At 37.4% G+C, this 22517-nt stretch overlaps 1 protein-coding gene across 1 annotated transcript in view; it reads left to right on the forward strand.

Moving 5' to 3' along the window:
• The first annotated feature begins 12121 nt into the window (after positions 1–12121).
• LOC133521732 (uncharacterized) overlaps positions 12122–22517 on the forward strand; it is a 33516-nt gene continuing 23120 nt past the window's right edge. The window contains exons 1-8 of the mRNA XM_061856799.1: positions 12122–12225; positions 15637–15839; positions 16475–16638; positions 17888–18025; positions 19579–19781; positions 20216–20351; positions 21693–21788; positions 21999–22214. Of these exons, the coding sequence (XP_061712783.1) occupies positions 12217–12225; positions 15637–15839; positions 16475–16638; positions 17888–18025; positions 19579–19781; positions 20216–20351; positions 21693–21788; positions 21999–22214 (1165 nt within the window). The 5' untranslated portion in view covers positions 12122–12216. The remainder of the gene's footprint in view (positions 12226–15636; positions 15840–16474; positions 16639–17887; positions 18026–19578; positions 19782–20215; positions 20352–21692; positions 21789–21998; positions 22215–22517) is intronic.

Consider the following 22517-nt stretch of genomic DNA (forward strand, 5'->3'; position numbering starts at 1 on the left):
TCATAAAAAAAAAACATATTGACACTTTGTAGTGTAACCTGTAAATCTATGAAATGTAGGTACCCGGCTGGTTACATAATACCTAGGGATGTAGTAAAGGAAAGAAAACACAAGAGTTCACTTGATAGTTGTTTTATTTCTTCTTTCAAAACTCCTACATACCCTAAAATTCAACTTCTAGCTCAGACTGCTAACGGTAGAGCTGTTGGTTCATTAATATCTGTATTCTTACACTAAAGGATAAATCACCAACAAACGAGTTGTTTAATTAAATTTTATTCTGGTAATTATTATATGAAAAGTTACACCTAAGCATTAAATTTGGCGAGCAACACTGTCCATCAGACCTTAGTAAACCTTGATTATGATATTAAAATTATTCATTATAAATGTGACAAAAGCAAAAGGTTACCGATCTTTGACAATGACAAAACTTGTTCTACAAGTAAACTATGAGCTCCTTAAGGGCTACCTAAGGGTTTTCTAAGGGTTTCCAAAGGATTTCCTAAGGATTTCCTAAAGTTTTCAAAGGGCCAACACATACCTGCTGCCACAGACGATGTTTATTCCTCCGAATTAACTCCTCTGCATTCCGCCTGACGAACAAGACAGACGACAGAAAAAGTCTGCTGCAGTCAAAATTAGCATTTGGGTTGGAACTCGTAACAATGGCCGTGAAGGCGTCCCGAACTGGACGAAGAGAAGACCCGTCTCTTACATCAGCCTGCCACGCTCAAGGGCACGCTCCTCTTTCCTCAGCAACTTGGCAAAGGAAAGCAACATTTGCCTCGACCTATTAAAATCTGGAAAGAATAAATTACTTAGTCTTCCGAATTTGGATTAAGCTGTTTTGCAATGAAAACACTTTGTGGGAATTGCTTACCCAGAAACCAAAATCTGAATCTCCGGAACTATATACTCGTATGGCGACAATAAATTTCCACGCTGAGTTTTATAAATATCTATTTTAATTTTGTAACAAATCAGTATTCTGACACTAACCCACGCCGTCTTTTCTTCTCCTTCTTTTTTTCCCTACATTTCAAATTTAGTGCTCTTTTCAGCCAGAACTGTGTGTTGTCAGTCCAATTGTGCTACCTTTTAAAACATGTAGGTTTCATTACCTAACGACACAATATCCATAAAGAAATGCTGAAATACAACTATTTATATTTGTAACCAAACTAATTAAATTAAATCATGTTTCATATTTCTAAAAAAAAAATAACACTAAGAGAAATAAAAAAAACAACGAAGTTACGCTAACACCACTAGATGGCGCTATGTGACAATACCCCCCTTCCAACAAGAAGGTTCACTAGTTTCAAACACCATATAATAGTGAACTTGCCTGTCCTCAGGCACGATTAACCTTAAAACTAACAATAAATCTACCAAACTAACCATGTATATTCACAAATGACTACCTTGAAATAAATTCAAAACTTGCAACGACAAAATCAAGCAAAACCATCAACCAACAAAGTCAACAAAATCAACCCTACTTGATCACAAAACAACCTGCCGCGCGAAACTCTTCATCAAAGTAAATATGAAATAAACGACTTACCAAACTGTACAACTTGACAGTTGTTAATGCATACCTAACCATTAACAAAACTACTACCAACTACCAAATGAAATTTTATATAAACCTAAACTTAAATGCAACCAACGGTTGACGATAACTAAATCTCTGTCTCTTACCCAAAGTAAGATAAACAATTGACATAAAAGTACATTGTTGTAAAACTTGGCAGTTTTATCAATTCTCCAATCAGAACAAAATATCTAACCAACAACCTGATAAAAAAAATGTTAGATTAACCCCAAACCAGACTGTCTCAACACAACTTCTATATAAATTCCGCCAATACATAAATCCTTTCATACAATACCCACTTCATACAATCATCATACTTACTACCAGTAATATTTCCTTTTAAATATTACTGTTGCAACTTTCACTTTTGTGTTTGCATATTAAAACTATGAAAACGCAACGAGAGAATTTAATTGTTTGTGACAGTTCAAGCTTTAAAATCTTTGACATGCCAAGAGCCAAGTGGATGACCATCCATGGCCTCCAGCTCGTAAACCAATGGTGATAAAACTTTGGTGATCTTACACTGCACAAACTTTGGAGCTAACTTCGCCATTTTAAACTTTTGTGCGTCACTTTGTGTATAATTCGTTTTCCAAACAATATCACCCACCTTAAAACTAGCATGTCTACGTCTTAAGTTATAATGTGAAGCATTCTTTGCATGAGCATTTAATAAATGCTTTCTAACCTCCTCAAATATATCTTTTAAACACCCAAATTCACCAGCATACTCCTCTCTTGGTATATCAAGAGAATAATTGGCTTGAGTATCCTTGTAAAAATTACCGTTAATGACAGGTTCTCTAGCGTGGACCAGAAAAAATGGTGAAAATCCAGTTGACTCATTCACTGCACTGTTTATGGCAAATTGTATTTCAAACAAGTGCTTATCCCAAGACCGATGATTATCTTGAACATAAGAAGCCACTGCTGTCATTATCGTTTTATTGTATCTCTCAACTAGGTTAACTTGTGGTGTATACCTAGGAGTATAATGATGTTTTGGAATATTGTAACGTTCTAGCAGCTTCCGGAACTCAGTTCCCGTAAATTGTGTACCATTATCAACAATTACGGTCTCTGGGACTCCATGTGCCAAAATAACGAAATTTTCAAAGTTTTTAGCGACAATTGCACTCGTAGCACGTCTCAAAGGAAACAAGAGTGTGAACTTTGAAAAACAACAAGTTACTACCAGTAAAAACGTAAATCCAGATTGAGAACGTGGCAAAGGTCCAACTAAATCAACCGAAACCGCCTGAAAAGGTCTACCACAAACTTTAGGTTTTCCCATTAACCCCAAAGTTCGCTTGGTGGAGTGTTTATAAGCAGAACAAGTATTACAGTCCTTGATGTAATTTTTAATCTCATCGAACATTCCTGGCCAATAAAACCGTAAACATATTCTCCTATGCGTTTTAAATACGCCTAAGTGTCCTGCAGTTGGCATCGAATGATATTCCTCGACTATTTTCCGTCTGTGTTCTTTCCTTACCACTTCCTTCCAATCAAACTCTGATGTTAAACTATATTTACCTTTACTGTAGCGATACAGTTTTTGGTCTATGATTTGAAAATTTGGTACATTCGCAGGATATTCTTGACATGTTTTGAAAATTTTATCATACCATACATCTTCTACTGTATCTTGTTGAGTCGTGTTAATAACATTAACCGTCAAGAGTCTTGACAATGCATCAGGAACCACATTGTCAGTGCCCTTCCTATGTTCTATCTCGAAGTTAAACTGAGACAATCTACACCCCCAACGTGCTAACCTGCCTGACGGATTTTCTAATTTTAAAAAACCACTTTAATGATGCATGATCCGTGATAACCTTAAATTTGCTTGTGCCTAAATAAGCCTGAAATTTTTCCACTGCAAATATCACTGCTAACGCCTCTCTTTCTGTAGCGCTATAGTTCATCTCAGCTTTGTTTAGCGACCTGCTGACATAAGCTATAGGGTGATCTTTACCCTCTATTTCTTGTGATAGCATACCACCAAGGCCATAAGCAGATGCGTCACAGTGAACAGCAAAAGGCTTCTCAAAGTCCGGCACAGCTAATATTGGTGCTGACACAAGTGCTTCCTTCAACTTAATGAACGATTGCTCCGCTTCATCCGACCAACTAAATTTAAGCTCATGTTTTCCCCTTTTAACTGTTAATCTGTTCAATGGGGCAGCAATTGTCGAAAAATTACGAATAAACCGTCTGTACCACGAGCAAGTGCCGAGAAATACTTTAACATCACGAGCTGATGACGGAGTACGAAAGTTCAAGATAGAAGACACCTTATCAGGATCGGTCCGCAACCCATTTTCGTCGACCACATAACCTAAATACTTCAATGAGCTTCGGAAAAAATTACATTTTTTACGATTTATAGTTAAATTTGCTAACTTTAATTTTTCAAGAACTCGATTCAAAAGTAACAAATGTGTATCGAAATCTGATGAACAAATAACAATATCATCAATATAACAAAATACCTTACCATTCTCTACATCTGAACAAAAATTTTGATGAAAAAGCATATCCATTAACCGTTGCTGCCTCGCAGGTGCCCCGCAAATGCCAAAAGGCATAACCTTAAATTTAAAGGCCCCCCTGCCAACAACATTGAAGGTGGTTTTATCTTGAGAATCTTTATTCAATGGTATTTGCCAAAAACTTGATGATAAATCCAAAGATGATAAAAATCTTGCCTCCTTAAGGCTATCTAAAATTTGTGGTATATATGGAATAGCATATGAATCAGCCTTAGTAACAGAGTTTAATCTCCGACAATCCAAACAAAACCGCCAGTCACCGTTTGATTTCTTAACTAAAATGACCGGATTATTCCAAGGACTTTCAGTAGCAGTTACCACATCAAGCTCAAGCATTCTATCCAATTCTTTATTTAAAGCAACTCTTTTTTCTGGCGAAAGAGGATACTGCTTAGCCTTGATTGGTAAGGCATCGCCTGTGTCTATCACGTGTTCAATTAAAGTCGTCCTACCCAAACCTTTGTTTTCCGCTGAAATGTCTTCAAATCTCTTAATTACTGACAATGCTAATTCCCTTTGAAACGGCATTAAATTATCAAATGATGTTAGCGTGTGAATTTGTTTTTCATCAATTTGATAACTATAAAATGTTTTTGGAGCTTTCCTGTAATCAATATTACTAAAAATTTCAGGCGCTAGCCTAAACGCTTTCCAAAAATCACAACCGAAAATTACATCTGAAACTATTGATGGTACGACATGAAACTTAATTATATGAGTTACATTATTAAAAGTGACCGGTAAATAAATTACCCCTAACGACTCTACTTTAAATCCGTCAGCAACTGTGCAAGAAACTTGATTTTTTTTAACCAAATTAAATCCGAGCTTTTCAAAATAAGTGTGAGATGAATTTCCTAACAAAGAAACGCAAGCTCCAGAATCTAACAATCCTATAACCTGTTGTTTCCCTACACTTACTTGAAGATAAGGCCTAATATCGTCCTCATTAGTAGCAAATAAGACTGTGGCAATTGATCCGTAGCTGTAATATTTTTCAATCGCCGCCAAAACCTGCATGTTTTGCGTGCTATTGTCACAGTCGTCCACTAGTTTTTTTGGTCCTTGTTCTTCATTTGAGGACAATCCGCTTTAAAATGATCGTCTTTACCGCACTTAAAACAACCACGTTGAATGCATTTTTTAAAATTATGATTTGATTTCCCGCACTTAAAACAAACCTTCCTAGTATTCGAACGTACCTCGCCTCCATTTGACTTTGACATATCTGCCGTAGACGTCTGTGAACTCTGTGGTACATCATTGGATGCGTTATTTGATATTTGTTTTTCTTCAAATTTGTACTTATTATTACTGAAAGAATGACTAATGCAATTAGATGGATCTGATTGATTAAAAGAAGAAACAGCCGAAACTCCTGGCTGTGTTTTCTTTTGTGGTTTATACAAGAATTCAGGTGAGATAACTGCATAATTATTCTTCTGTGGTTCTTTAAAGTTTAAACAACGCTGCCTAGTAACTTCAATAATCCTACATTTTTCCTGCAATTCCTTTATTGAACTGATATCCACCAAGGCTAACTGTTGAGTGTAAAACGGACGTATATTCCTTTGTAAAATATCCAATTTTTCTTTTTCAGATAAAGGCGTACTCAGCCTATTAAACATTCCTGACATTAATGCAAAATAAAGATGAAGTGGCTCATCTTCTCCTTGCGTACGAACACGAATCTCATTTGCTAACTTATAATCATACTCTGGATCCTGGAAATCACTTAACAACAATACTGCAAGTTCTTGCCAAGATGATACCTTATTCCTGTTTGCACGGAACCATATAAGAGCCTGATCCGAGAACAACCTGGCTGCAGAGTACAAAAGTTTGGAATCTGTAACTCCATCAGCCTGCTGAAGATCTTGAACATTTTCCAAAAAAAGTCTTCGGATCTGTGTGTCCATTGAACTTGAGATTCCATTTCAAAATACTTTTATGACCACGATCCGACTCTGACACAACTTGTTCTTCCACAAAATTACCAGAAGAACCTTCACCTGTTGTTAACAAAGAAGTCACCTTACCGACGTTATCAAACTTATTCAAAAAACTGTCAAGTGTTTGTTTACTTGCCTTTATTTGTGTTTGTGTACCTGTATCCTCTGGTCGAACCCTAGAAATTCTGTGAAATAAGTGATAAGCCAATGCTTTTGCCTTAATAAAAGTGTAATTTTCTCTTGATTGTTCATACTTTTTCCATAAATTATCCAAATCTAATAATTTAGCCGCTATTATTTTAGATTCAGTGGCCGGGTCAAGTTCTGTTTCCACTATGGAATCAGGTGGACAGTCTTTTAATAAACTTTTAAGTTGTTTTTTAAGCAAGTCTACTGTAGAAGCCGGAGATTCTGACCTAATTTCAACTTCATAAATAAGATCCTCCTTGCACAAAGGATTAACTGAAATCTCTCTCTTCTCCATTATGAAAAGTTAACCAACAAGCTGTACACTGCTAAATGTGTATATTATCAAATGCTAAAAAAAACAATAATTCCAAATGTCAATATTTACCTACTGAATTATTTTGCTTCAAAGAACCCTACTATTTTCAATGGAGAAAATTATCAATTTGAATTATTTGTAAAATTGGTGGTTTAAACTTCACAAAATATGTTAATTGAATGTATCACTTAATTTCAATTAAATTTTACAGTATTTTTTTACACACAGATTAAATTCATATTTTGCACATACACACACAAATTATGTTTAGTATTTTATATTGCCTACCATACAAAGTGAACCGTTTTACTGATCAGAATATTATAGAATCACTTCAACAATTACACATAAAGAAATAAAAACATTGATTGGCAACAATTGGTTCTATTTATAAATATACTCAAATACTACTGTGTTGGCCCTGTCTACAACTATAGAATATAGTAGATACTTTGAAAAATGTCTTGTTTGCCACTTTAATACTTAAAATTGATGGTTTATCCTTAGAAATTGAATTTTAAAATACAGATTCCTTGTGGGCGCCAATTATGTAACCTGTAAATCTATGAAATGTAGGTACCCGGCTGGTTACATAATACCTAGGGATGTAGTAAAGGAAAGAAAACACAAGAGTTCACTTGATAGTTGTTTTATTTCTTCTTTCAAAACTCCTACATACCCTAAAATTCAACTTCTAGCTCAGACTGCTAACGGTAGAGCTGTTGGTTCATTAATATCTGTATTCTTACACTAAAGGATAAATCACCAACAAACGAGTTGTTTAATTAAATTTTATTCTGGTAATTATTATATGAAAAGTTACACCTAAGCATTAAATTTGGCGAGCAACACTGTCCATCAGACCTTAGTAAACCTTGATTATGATATTAAAATTATTCATTATAAATGTGACAAAAGCAAAAGGTTACCGATCTTTGACAATGACAAAACTTGTTCTACAAGTAAACTATGAGCTCCTTAAGGGCTACCTAAGGGTTTTCTAAGGGTTTCCAAAGGATTTCCTAAGGATTTCCTAAAGTTTTCAAAGGGCCAACACATACCTGCTGCCACAGACGATGTTTATTCCTCCGAATTAACTCCTCTGCATTCCGCCTGACGAACAAGACAGACGACAGAAAAAGTCTGCTGCAGTCAAAATTAGCATTTGGGTTGGAACTCGTAACAATGGCCGTGAAGGCGTCCCGAACTGGACGAAGAGAAGACCCGTCTCTTACATCAGCCTGCCACGCTCAAGGGCACGCTCCTCTTTCCTCAGCAACTTGGCAAAGGAAAGCAACATTTGCCTCGACCTATTAAAATCTGGAAAGAATAAATTACTTAGTCTTCCGAATTTGGATTAAGCTGTTTTGCAATGAAAACACTTTGTGGGAATTGCTTACCCAGAAACCAAAATCTGAATCTCCGGAACTATATACTCGTATGGCGACAATAAATTTCCACGCTGAGTTTTATAAATATCTATTTTAATTTTGTAACAAATCAGTATTCTGACACTAACCCACGCCGTCTTTTCTTCTCCTTCTTTTTTTCCCTACATTTCAAATTTAGTGCTCTTTTCAGCCAGAACTGTGTGTTGTCAGTCCAATTGTGCTACCTTTTAAAACATGTAGGTTTCATTACCTAACGACACAATATCCATAAAGAAATGCTGAAATACAACTATTTATATTTGTAACCAAACTAATTAAATTAAATCATGTTTCATATTTCTAAAAAAAAAATAACACTAAGAGAAATAAAAAAAACAACGAAGTTACGCTAACACCACTAGATGGCGCTATGTGACAGTAGGATTGTCAGGTAAAACCTATTAGTACGGCTACACAATGCTCTAGGTACTTGTGAGATTAATCGAGAAGCTCCTTATGATAATGATGATCTAATCCTTTCAGGCAGGCTTTACTTTATGATGTCGCCCAACATGTCAAGAGAGGGCTGGCAACGTCGCGGCGCCTTCACGTGTCGTGGGAAAAATGTCCTAGTCTATCCCGGGCTCAAATCAAAGAATTTTGTAAATAGTCAATAATATAACTAACACTTATAACGGAATCTATTTAGCAGGTAAAATGTTAAATGTAGTGTTTGTGTAGTATTGATAATAACAAGTTTTTCTCAAACTTGCAATAAAATGTTTTTTTTATTATTATTATTAACATAAAAAGATAAATCTTAAACAGATACGGAGTCCCACAAAACAGTTTACACGGTTTGACTGTGGGATCGTGCAGGCTCTACTCTCTTATATTTATATTAGAATAAAATTCGTATCTACATAAATAGGCTTAATAATTACGTTGACACGACTTACTTCAAATTAGGTCCGGAAACACTACGTATAGTACATACGGTGCGCTGAGTGAAGATGATATTTAAAGGAATCTCATACAGGTTTACACACCTAGGCCTGTAAAGCAACCTTCTTTTGTTTTGAAACGACAAATTGTGACACAGTGTTAGATTCGTAATTTGTTTTAGCTGTGTAAACCTACGAATAAAACAAATTGACTATTTTTTTTTTGTTATTTATTATTTCATTGCAACTTTGAGAAAAGCACTATACAAATCTCGACGAGAAACGGGGTTGCTGGCTGCGTATCCCTATCCATTTATCTACTTAGCAACCCTTCGTTTCCCGGCCACAGTAATGTTGAAGGGTAGTTAAATAAATTAAGTGCTAAAAATATTGTTGTTTTATTAAATCCATAACCTCTTTCATGAATAACTGTAAAAAAAAGTACTTAAATGTAATATAAACCTCTGTTTTTTATGGTTTCGCCGATAGGGCTTTGCTTCGTGATCATTAGTGCAAGTAAAGGTTATGGTAAGTTTTTTTGTTGTTAGGCTGGGATTTAGGAGGTAAAATTCATTTACCTCTTCGAGTGTTGACCATTCACTACACGATGACAAACTGCCTTAAGTATATAGTTAAGTTCCTGCGCATAGAGTTACGTGGAGGTCATCCTAATAATAGGATGTCCACACATCTATCTTCATGTTTGATCTGAGTACGATTAAATACCAGTTCTCTTCTGGCCTTCAACTCCGACGGACGTTACGCTAGCAATCAATTCAAATACATTTAAGTGCATCAGATTAGCTTTATCTTATCTGTGAACGAGCGAGAGCGATAGTAACGATATAATTATTGTCGGTATTAAATTGAATGTAATTGATCAATAAAATTGTTTTTATATAAAAAAAAATAATAAGACAAAAAAAATTGAGTGCGAGTGCCATATATCTAAACTGTTTGATTTTGTCAGCACCAGGTGAGTTTGTTTTGTACAAATCGTCAGGGTGGCAACCAAAACTCACTAATTACAATTTTTTTTACTAAAAATCAACTTTGTTTTGGTATTACTACTGTTCACTATGGCTCTGAACTTGTACTTTTGCTCACTGAGTGAGACAAAATAACATTCAAGTGACCTTTATATCGAATGTAATTTCAACGTACGGAGCCTAATACAAGTTCGAAATATTTAGATTCTATTGTCTTTGTCCCTTTCACGTCATTAGAAAAAAGAAAGAGACAAAAATGTTCATACGTAATTCAACGGTCTATTGACTATTTATAATAGACCTCCGAAATAAGTCAGACAGCATCGTTCCAAAACATCCTACGAGTCTTCATTGGTAATAATTAATGAATGAAATAAGTTTAAAATTTAATAGAAACACCATATTATACAATCAAAACAATGAACTTATAAAAATTTACGCAATTGTTACGCAAAGTAAATAATTATACTTTTAACGATCAATACTAAGGTTGACCAATAGTAGTATCCGCAATTCGGACCGTATCTTACAAAGTTTTTTTTTTTACAAAAAAAAAATTGTCTATTGAACTGTCAATTGATGTTCGTTATTTCATTATTTTCGTATAATTTTATTAAAATTTCTATCGTTTTGTTTTCCTTCAGAAAACATGAGTGAAATAGTGATGAAGACGGATTACATTTTTTCAGGTTGTATTTTTACCTTCCAAATATGTTCTAACTGCCGACACTTGAAAATTTTTGTGTACCTACTAGACGAGATCAAAGTTATTTACATCTCGTGCGCTTTTGAGTCCCTTACTACGCTCAAGATTCTAAATTAGATTTTGAAATCTATTATAGAATCTTTCGCTTGCACGAGACTCAAAATAAGCACTCGAACAAATATCAAACTTTGCTCTCTTGTTGTACAAATAACTATTATTGCCAATGGCCACAAAAAAAAAACTTTATGAACTAAGTATAATAATAACCTTAAATACTAAATACAAATAAATTAGAAAGTAGGTTAATTTTTAATCCATTTATCACATCGATAGAATTAAAGTCGGACCAAGCTAATTCTGCACAGCATTTGCTATGACAAAGTGTGGCAATTTCATCATTACACTGCCTCACTTTGTCACGAAATGTATTAAATTATCCAGATCTAGATCTGGATACCCGGATCTTCCCATACATTTCAGATCCGTCGTGCAAACCGTAGACGGACTGAATCTAACTCCAAATAGTGAATCATTTTACAAATAAGGAAGTAAAAATACCTAAGTATGTCAGTTTATCGTCCTAGTACATCGTTATGACAACCAGTTAAACAAGTAAGTTTTGATCACTTTTATTATAAGCCATTTTAAATTTACAAATATACTATAAATAGGAAAAAAAATGAAAAATAGTTATTTAAGATAAGTATTACAAAAGTAGAATATTATATTACACACAAATACAATTAGAAACAAATACACACAAAACAATAATATACAAATAAACTACGAGTACAATGCTCAATAAACTATCTTATTCTAAAAGACCTCCGTAAGCTGCACCGGGTGCAAAGGTGCCCATCACACTTGCCGCGTTACCGCGCTGGATAGCGATGGCCAACCTCTGCACCAGGTACGAACACGCGCGGGCCTCAGAGGTCTTCTCCCTAATCCTACGTCCCACTTCCCTAATAAACGCTATGGCGTCAGACCCCCAACACCCCGTTGTCTCGAAGGAGAGAATAATAATACAAAATAATAATTCGCTTCCAGAACAGAGTATTTTGCCCTCTTTCTCAATGCTGCCAACTCTGCCGCAGCGCCGGCTGTCCGCACCGTCCGGCCGAGGTGCGAGGCGGCGAACGTATAAATAGGTAGTTTTGTTTATAAACAAAGATGAATCAGCATTGAAGTCGTAGATCAGTAGCAAACCTTATTGTTATGAGAATAAAGTCTGTATTTGATTGTGCCTTCCAGTATTTGTGATTAGAATCTGGTCAATTACATTCAAGGTTATCTACGTAGTGTTTTGATGACAACAACGATCCGATTCAAGTTTGAAAACTGTTTTGATTTTATTTTGATAAAGTAGGTAATTTTTATCAAGAAGTTTATATAAAATTTGAGGGCTCGGAAACCATTTTAGTTTTCAAACCGGTTTCGTTGATTCATCCGAAAATGAAAAGGATTTCATTTCCGTTAGTACCTAGTCACCGATTAAATTGAACTGTGCTATTGAGATACCGGTTTATGCCAAATTCGTTCGCCTTCCTTTATTGTGGAACCGACCAAATTGAAAATATCTAAGCGAGATGGAACGAGTAAGTATTGCTATGACTTTCATCATTCATGTATGACAATGAGTTTATCCGAGAATAACCGGATTATATCGTTCTCCACGAACCATAAAATTCCGTTCCCTCTTCTTATCGGTTATGAGAGAGAACGTATTTTTTTAGTTCGCTTTCCATGAATTAACCGGTTTTTAATGAGCGCAATAATTCAAATAATATAACGGTTTTGGAACATTACAGGTATCGTGTCATTCACGAAGACGCCTGCCTTGACTCGTATTGCCATGTTATTATAGGTTAGACTTTACAAATCTGCGCGTCATCGTGGATGACACGAACTATATTTCAATATCGGTTCCGAGCCCAGTAAAATTTGACTTTTTTTGCAGTAATGAAGTAGACCGCAGCAGTACCTATTGCAGCGCGACATTGCCACAAATGTCGAAAGATGGCGCTGCCCGGAATTTTGACATTTGCAGCAATGCAGTCGACAGTACTGTCGCGCTGCAGTACTGAAGAACTAATGTTGGTGTAGATTCAATCCGAACAGTACCGTCAGGGAGAAGAAACTAGAGCGTTCGGGCTTTCTTGTCTCCGTTCGGCCCAGCATTGCTCCGAGCAATAATTAGGGTTGACAAAACTTGACGTTTCTTTGCGTTTACAACCACAGATAAGATAATTACATGAATTTTGACAACCCTAAATAGCCGAAAGGGATAATTCCATAGATTAGAAAGGGAGAACTCGATTCTGTACGGTTCTACTATTATTTATTCCGTGGTACCGTTATAACTGCTCATGCGTTGTCTTCATCCAAAGGTTGTCTAGGCCATTCCCACGCTGGTTACCTTTCCCAAGTGTCTGTCTATTCAAAAGACATACATATTCATTTAATACTTACCAGTTTACCTTTGTTATATAATACCTGTATCAAATTACTTTATGCATATCACATTTTCAAGGTTTCCTAAGGATGACTCAGGATAGAATTGCCCGGGTCCAGACCGAGGCGTCCGACACTTTAATTTTCTAAGGTCTCAGGTTAAGGATAAGACCTCAAGATTCAACGTAGCGTAGCCCCAGTAACTCACAACAGTTCAAGTATACAGTATGTAAAAGACCGAAAGGCAAAGAAAGAGACCCATTAAGGGGCTCCCCGCGGTATTCATCGATTTTTGACTAGTTTTGAGTCGTTACTCCTATATTTGCACTGTAGATAGAATTATAAGACAAACGGCTATCGGTTCTTCAATCTTTTATCTCCATTCTGGTCTACTGGATTCTGAAGGAAATGAACACTTATTTTTTAAACATTGTCTAAAAAAACACTTTTTTTCGTTACTCGATTGCTGTGAAGTATTTTAATTTTTGGATTTCAATTTCTTATGGGAGAGTAATTTTTTTTTCGCAATTTGAGGGTGATCCTATAGTAAAAGTTGCTCAGTATGACCTAAATATTAATAGGTCTCTTATTTGCCTTTCCTTTCGTTACATAGGTAGTGTATACAGTACATTTGAAATTGAGCGAAATCTGTAAATCTTATAGGTAATCATCACAGGTCTTTGCGTCTATTGCAGACGATTTAAGCATTGCTGTTTAGACAACGGGGTTGGTGACTGTGGAGGCCGATGCGTGAGCGGCACGACCTCCCACATTTTTGGCAGAGAAAGCTCATGCCACCCGAGGTTCCAGTCCCGATTTGCTTTCTGCGATACCTTCTGCTATCTAATGTAGTAAACCAGGCTTGGTCGCATATCTTTCTCCCCTCCACAACACGCTTGCGCCATCCATCACGGTCTTCAGCTAAAGTTTCCCAGGCATGGTGGTCGATTTCAAATGCTGACATGTCTCGCTTAACACAGTCTTTAAAGCGCAGCATCGGTCTTCCAACGTTCCTTTTAGCATACGCAACTGCACCAAGCAAGACACGTCGAGGTATTCTAGAGGATTCCATCCGGTGCACATGCCCCAGCCACCGCAAGCGTCTCTGTTTGAGAAGAGCGGCAAGACTGGGCAGCTGCGCTTTTTAAGAACCCTTTGATTTGTCCCACAGTAAGCTCAATAAGGCTTGTGTTGAGGGTACTTAGACAACGATATATAAATATTTATAAATACTTAAATACATAGAAAACAGCCATGACTCAGGAACAAATATCCATGCTCATCACACAAATACATGCCCTTACCAGGATTTGAACCCGGGACCATCAGCTTCGTAGGCAGGGTCACTACCCACTACGCCAAACCGGTCGTCAAACATTACTGAAAATATTTCAACACAGTTTGATGTATATTAACCATAGCTATAACCCTACGTTCACTTTTTTAATTTTCTTGATTATTGTAAAAATTTGGAGCGGAAACCGATTTCATACAAATTTTTAAATGTTCCTAGGTATAGTTGTTAGATTTGTAGCTGGCCCTCAACGGCTTATCTTTTGTCCATCGTTAACTAAAACGGCACGTGCCACTACCTCCAAAAAAAAGGGCCCAGTCACTTTAACCGGCTATTTAATTACAACTCCTATGGTAATTGAAATAAGATTCAAAATGTAAAAATAATTTGTGTGTTCTTGTGTGGTCCCTATACGGTTACTGAGTGCCGGCGAGTCGAACGCTACCGAACCAGCCTAAAATGTGTCCTCGATATGCTTAACAAAAGCGCGTTATCGGAGAGCACACCTACACTGGTTTTTTGAGCGTTACGAGTAGACTAGCCCGCGCTCAGGTGACAATTAGAATTATACGACCCTTTTTTTTGCAGGTAGTGGCACGCGTCATTTTAGTTGACAATGGACAAAAGATAAGCCGTTGAGGGCCAGCTACAAATCTAACAACTATACAAATCTAACTATAACTCTTATAATAATTAAAAAATCGAAAAATATCAAACGTAGGGGCATAGATGTGGTTGATATACAACAAACTGTCAAAATATTTTCAATAATGTTGATATCCAGAGAGGAAAATGAGGACTAAATTTGTATGAAAAACGATTGCGTCTTAAGTAAAATTACTTGAGGTAAAGTGAAACTCATTATAAACTGCATAATGAAGTATTGTAACTATTTTATTCACAGTAATACGGTAACAATGTTCTTAACTAAATAAGATTAACACATTCGCTACCAACGTTTTCGTAGCGCTACGCTCGTAGCCGATCCCAGCGTTTTCCCGCTTTGTAGAGGAAAGCGACTATGAACAGACAACCCGCCGAACGGGTTCCCGGTACTCATTGTTTAAAAAAAACTGTTATATAATCACATTGTATCACAAACATAATATGGGTTTCATGCCTGAAACAAAATATTGAATTAAATTTAATTATATGTGACATTTTTATTCATTATTTGTAGCTTAAACTTAAATCTATCGTACTACAAACGGAACTAGTTTTTATTCTGAAGGTATAAAATAAGAAATTCTCTCATTCCCAGACGATGATCCTCTACATATGGCTCGCAGCAATCTTAGCAGCTCTCTACCTATACTGCCGACAAGTCTACTCTCGGTTTAGTCAGTATGGGGTCAAACATAAGGCGACGATCCCACTGCTGGGCAACATGGCATCCATTGTGTTCAGACGGAAGCATTTGGTGGAGTTCTTTGCAGAATTGTATTGTGAACATCCGAAAGAAAGGTTTGTGCCTATGACGTAAATAGGGACAAAGAGAATTTGAAATGGTGTATTATCAAAGAAAACTTTGTAGCCACGTAAATTTACTGCCATCTTGGAATAATTAAAACTTGCCGCCGTTTGAGTTTAATGCTTGTTTTTTACTGATATGTGTTAAATTTGTTAAATATCAAAAAGAGGCGCCATCTGTTAGATCAAAGGCCAAAGGTATAGCGGCATCGTTTTGAGCGATGGCGCCATAAACTTTAGGTAGTGCCCGGTAAGATGACGCCACTTTTTGATATTTAACAAAAACACAATACACATCAGTGAAATAATAAAATAAATAAATAAATATTATAGAACATTATGCACACAAATTGACTAAACCCCACAGTAAGCTCAATAAGTCTTGTATTGAGGGTACTTAGACAACGATATATATAATAATATAAATATTTATAAATACTTAAATAAATAGAAAACACCCATGACTCAGGAACAAATATCCATGCTCAACACACGAATAAATGCCCTTACCAGGATTTGAACCCGGGACCATCGGCTTCATAGGCAGGGTCACTACCGTACCGACTAGGCCAGACCGGTCGTCAATAATAAGAATCAAAGTCAAATGTTTATTTCATTGGTAATTGCAGATTTGTGGGTAGATACGAGTTCACCAAGCCCATACTGGTTGTCAAAGACCTGGAACTGCTGAAGAAGATTGCTGTTAAGGATTTCGAGCACTTCTTGGATCACGCTTTATCTGTCAATACTGACATCGACCCACTGTTTGGAAGGACCTTGTTTACATTGAAAGGTGTAGTTTTTATTTCACTTAACTTTACTTTTACTATTTTTTTGTCAAGCAGGAACGTCTGCAAGTTGGTAGTAGGGGTCGGACCGATGTTGCAAATAGGCGCAAGTTCGATTCTTACAGGATTTTTTCCATTTTTGCTTTATCCCCTCGTGTAGAAAGGTGCCTCGAAATGGACGCACTCCGACAACCGCGCGTGCATCGGCCGCCATTTTTAATATGGAAAATTTGCCGCCTCGCGGCTGCGCGCCGCACGGGGCAAATATTTAAAATATTGCTTTGCCGCCCGAGGGGTTAACATAAAAACTTTACAAATTTTTTGTAATAATTGCATAGCACTTAGGGTGCCTTTCGATCAGAGATGTGCTATGCTGTGCTATGCTATGTTTTCATACATTTGAAACGTAGCTGTAGCTGTGTTTCAAACGTATGAAAACATAGCATAGCAAGCATAGCACATCTCTGGTCGAAAGGCACCCTTAATCACATTAAATTTATCAGGTACTTACATAGGTAGATACCGGAGCAAGCGAAAGATTTCAAAATTTAACCTCGAGCGCAGCAAGTGGGGTTTATTAGATACATTTAAATCACACGGGAAGATGAATCCATTGACATCTTCCAAATAACTTATAAATTAAAAACCCCCTATGCCACTAGCCAATAAATTAATTTTATGCCTAAAATGCCTTAGATAATTTTGGAACACAGCTATTTGGAAGCAGCGATTTTTATCAAACATAGCTCCACCGCAAGGAACGATGCTTTCGCGTAAAAAAACCGCATTGAAATCAGTCCATCCGTTGGAGAGCTACGATGCCACAGACAGACATTGGCGTCAAACTATTACAACCCTCTTTTGCGTCGGCAGTTAAAAATTCTTGCTTGTAGTTCATTTATAGGCAAGCGCATGAAGCGCTGGTGGCCCAGCGGTAAGAGCGGGCGACCTGCAATCCAGAGGTCGCGGGTTCAAACCCCGGCTTGGACCAATGAGTTTTTAGGAACTTATAAAAGAAATATCATTTGATATTTACCAGTCGCTTTTCAGTGAAGGAAAACATTGTAAGGAAACCTGACTAATTCCCAATAAGGTCTGGGTGGAGGTCAGATGGCAGTCGTTTTCGTAAAAACTAGTGCCTACGCCAATTCTAGGGATTAGTGACCACGCGGATCTCAGGCTTCCCATAAGCAATAAGGAAGATGATAGGAATATAGTTAAGTTATAAGCATAACATACTAAATTCACTTTCAGGTCAAGAATGGAAGGACATGCGGTCAATGTTGAGTCCAGCGTTCACCAGCTCCAAGATGAGGCACATGGTGCCTTTCATCGTAGAGGTGGGAGACCAGATGATAGTGTCGTTGAAGAGGCAGCTTAAAGAGAGTGAAAGTAAGTTTCTTTAAAAGAAGCGACGGAATATTTAAAGACAAAGCTCTCAGTCGGTAAATTATTGACTTCGAAAAACGGTCCATGTGACTGACACAATTATCTTATCTGACACATATTATAAATAAGTATACTCCGCCTGAAGCTTTGAATATTATACCCAATACACAATTTCCCGTTATCAAAAAAAAAATTGCGATTGGTCAATAAAGTTTTAATTGGATACAAATTGTCAAACCTCTTGTAAGTCATTACAGAATCATTACAATATGTGCGCTGCACAGTCGCCATATCGGAGCGGGCGAGGTGCTCAAACATATCTGAACACACACTTTAACGCCTTCACAATAGTGGCGTGTTCAGATATTTGTGAGCACCTTGGCCGCTCCAATATATCTGATGGCGACTGTGCTATCGCTGTACAGATGAGTCGCTTGTGGCACAATAATCGTGGGGTAATTTCCGAGATTTAGTCTGATTTCTAGTTTATTCTAGTTCCGAAGTTTGCGGATTGCGTGGATTGGATTGGATTGGATTGCGGGTCAATTCTGGATGGGATTAGCTCAGGACCGGGATAAGTGGCGTAGAAGAGAGGCCTATGCTCAGCAGTGGGCGATAATAGGCTGATATGATGATGATGATGATTCTAATTCGTTGTTTGAAAGCTTAATACAAAAAGATATTCATAAAATTTATGAGTTTTCTTCGAGGTATACATGAAAGTTTCAAATATTAATTGGCGCTTGTAATGTAGGTATTATGGAAGGTAGAGGCAAGGAACGAAATCTCCATATACCAAAAAGTGTCCGACAAAAAACTATAAATAGGTGGCGCTACAATACCTAGAATACTTGAGAGAAAATCTAATCATAGACAGCCGCACTTCACTCCGTCAATAACGCCTAGGTTCTTAGCTACTCTAGCGCTACTCTGGAGAGATTTGGAACTATTATTTAAAGCTGACAGCTGGACACTTTTGTCTAAAATTTTGTATGAATGTCATTAATTTTCTATCCACCTAAGTCCGTATCTACAAGAAGATCCAAAAATAAGTTGCCAAAAAAATGTACTTTTCTTACTTACACATCTTTTACAAAATATCGTTAAAAAATTAAAACTACACTAATTTCACTAAAACGAAACATATCGTCTTCAAAATACTCCTTTAATTCTAATATACCAACTCGCAAACGTTTGTTAATAGTACATTACGATATAAGTGCGAAAAATAGGAAATTCGCACTTGTATCGTACAATGTTTTACAGTACGTATGGCCTTTTAAATTTTCGACATAGTTACGTATTGTGCACGCACCATTATGTACTGTAAAATTATCAACAATATACCGCAGTAAAAATCTTTGTCAACGTACTTTTGGGACACCCATATGGCTACGACCACCAGTAGAGGTACTCACATATTAGTGCAAGCGAGATGTATAGAAAGTGACGTAGACGTGAGCGAATATGTCAGTGTCAAAACTGGGGTAGCGGTACTGTAATTATCTCAGCATTTGTACCTCGCCTTCCCCAACCCTTCACCTCAAAATTTCCAGATGATAGTATCGACGTGGACTGCCGGGCCCTCGCAACTCGCTACGCCAACGACGTCATAGCGTCCTGTGCGTTTGGACTAAGAGTCGACTCCCACTCCGAGCCCAATAACGAGTTCTACAAGATGGGCTACGTGGCTTCTAACTTCACTTTCTGGCAGATGCTCAAGTTCTTTGGTCACTCGGCGTTCCCAAGGCTTATGAAGGTTTGAAAAGGATAAATTCATGATAAAATACAATAAAAAATATGATAAGAAGCATAGAGTAATTTAACAAAGAAACTTTCGTGATACCTTGACATAAAATATAATAATATTAAAACTCACGTATTTTTATGTCGAAGATTCGGCAGGGGAGGCGAGAAACTACCAGCTGAAAGCGAGGGTACTTCTCACTCTCACTGCAGCCGCCGCCGCCGTCGCTCGCGGTGAGCAATTCGTAATGATAGTTCGTCACGTTTGACTTTGACCTTGCTCAAGTCTATGAAAACTGGTAACAGAATGAAAGTAAAGTCATGGGACCCTTTTATTCTCCAATGAGGATGAAAAAGCTCGTGATTAGAAAAAGTGAGAGTGATATTGAAATAAAAATAATAATACAACTTTAAATAAAATGACCCATTTCTTTGATTGTTTTGCAGAAATTCGGTCTTGCCATTTTCTCGGACAGCACTAGAGATTTCTTTAACCACCTGGTGATGGACACAATGAGGGACCGCGAGGAACACGGCATTGTGCGACCGGATATGATCCATCTCCTCATGGAAGCTAAGAAGGGTAAGCCTTAATGTGGCATCGTCGAACCGGATATTATGATCCATCTCCTTATGAAAGCAAAGAAGGGTAAGCCTTATTGTAACATTGTGCGACCGGATATTATCCATCTGCTCATGGAAGCTAAGAAAGGTAAGCCATAGCGTGGAATCGTGTGACTGAATATGGATCATCTTCGCGTGGAAACTACGAACTAGTGTGGCATCGTGGGACCGGATATGATCCATCTGCTCGTAGAAGCCAAGAACCTTCTGGTGATGGACAATATGAGGGACCGCGAGGAACATGGCATCGTGCGGCCAGATATGATCCATCTCCTAACCGAAGCCAAGAACCATTTTGTGATGGACACTATGAGGGACTGTGAAGAGCACGGCATCGTGCGGCCGGATATGATCCATCTCCTCATGGAACCCAAGAAGGGTAAGCCCTAGTATTCAATTGACGAGTATTGCCCCATCAGGAATAGCAGCCATTGGAAAGTCATTCAATTGGTTACCATATTAGATAGCTAGATCAGGCCTCCAAACTCGTTTGCTCCTGGAAGCAAAATCTCTAGTCGCACTGTTCAGCATTTTGTTTTTTTAACCAGGCGTTAATTTTCACAATACACGCTTACGCTTACGGGTGGTGGTTCAGGGGTCTGATTTCTGAATTTCGAGCGCTCGATTTCATCACTCGAAAATCTGTAGAAAACGGCGAAATGATATTTTTAAAGTAGGAGCGATAGAAATTGGGAATCTAGTGGAATTTACCACTCGTTTTCAATTCTATTAGTAAAATTTAAATGCCTAGTAGTGGAGATATTATTAAAGGGAGAATACGAAATCGAGTGAACGAAATTCAAAAATTGGGCCCCAGATCGCATTTTTCTCCAAATTTTAGTTTTTCCAAATAAAAATCCTTTACATCCTATCAAGACGGGACCCCGCTCGCGAGGCTCCTTTTTCTGTATGGTGCAACCGGGCATCTAAAGCAACAGAATAAACCTAACCTACCTGTTGACTTAGTTTAACTATCGTGAAAAAAGCGACTAGAACTTATACGTGTACCTAATAAAACTTAGTACTATGAAAATAAAAGATTAGTTAAGTTAAATATAAAATACGCGGGATATTTTATATTTAACCAATCTTTTTTTTCTAAATTACCAATCCAGTTTTTTCCCATTTTGGTTTGCGTCAATATTCAATGAATGACTAGCTCTGGTACTTTTTTAAAACCAAGCTATGCTTATGAATTTGGTCCTATATCTTACAAGAAGGAATTCAGTTCATATTATGTGATAATTTAGTTTCCTTGTTGTTTATATCTAACACACTTTTAGTTTGTTTTCGTCTACAGGTCGACTCACTCACGACGAGAGTTCAGATAAAGATGCTGATGCTGGATTTGCGACTGTTGAAGAGTCTGATGTTGGGAAGAAATCTGTGACTCGAGGTATTGATAGGATTTGCTATTAGAAAGGAAATAATTACGACCATAGGTCAAAAACGCACCTTCTTTCTATAACAATTCAATTACAATGATATTTGCGATCCTGGGCACGAACAGCCGTCCTCGGCTCAGTGCTCAGCGAGTTGTGTTCTGAAAATGAATCGGAACTCACTACACCTTAACTTAATATCGAATTGGTTTCTTATTCATCAGCCTGGTCAGACACAGATCTGACCGCTCAAGCAGTCATCTTCTTTCTCGCTGGCTTCGAGACCGTCTCCACAGCCATGACCTTTCTCATGTATGAGCTGGCCCTCAACCCTGAGGTCCAGGAGAAGCTGGCCAAGGAGATCAGGGGCCAGGAGAAAAGTGGCAGGTTCGATTATGGGTCTGTGCAGAGGATGAGTTACCTGGATATGGTGGTTTCGGGTAAGAAATTATTCTACTACTCTAGAGTTCGTTCACGTATTTGTTTTTAATGGCTAAATAAAAACACAAGATACAACACGCGTAATGATAAACAAACTCCTTCAACTCATCAATTAAGGAAAAATATCAACCAGAATAGAAGATAATTATTATCGAAAAATACTTGGCTTACCTACTTACTCAGTGATCAAAAATGACAGCGCCATTTTTCTCAGTCCTTCGCTACTTGTCCCCAATTGTTGACTCCGAGTTCGTACAGATCCTCCTCCACCATCATTGTCGGACGGACGCTCCAGCGATACC

Source organism: Cydia pomonella, chromosome 10, assembly GCF_033807575.1.
Source record: "Cydia pomonella isolate Wapato2018A chromosome 10, ilCydPomo1, whole genome shotgun sequence".
NCBI classification, from domain to species: domain Eukaryota; kingdom Metazoa; phylum Arthropoda; class Insecta; order Lepidoptera; family Tortricidae; genus Cydia; species Cydia pomonella.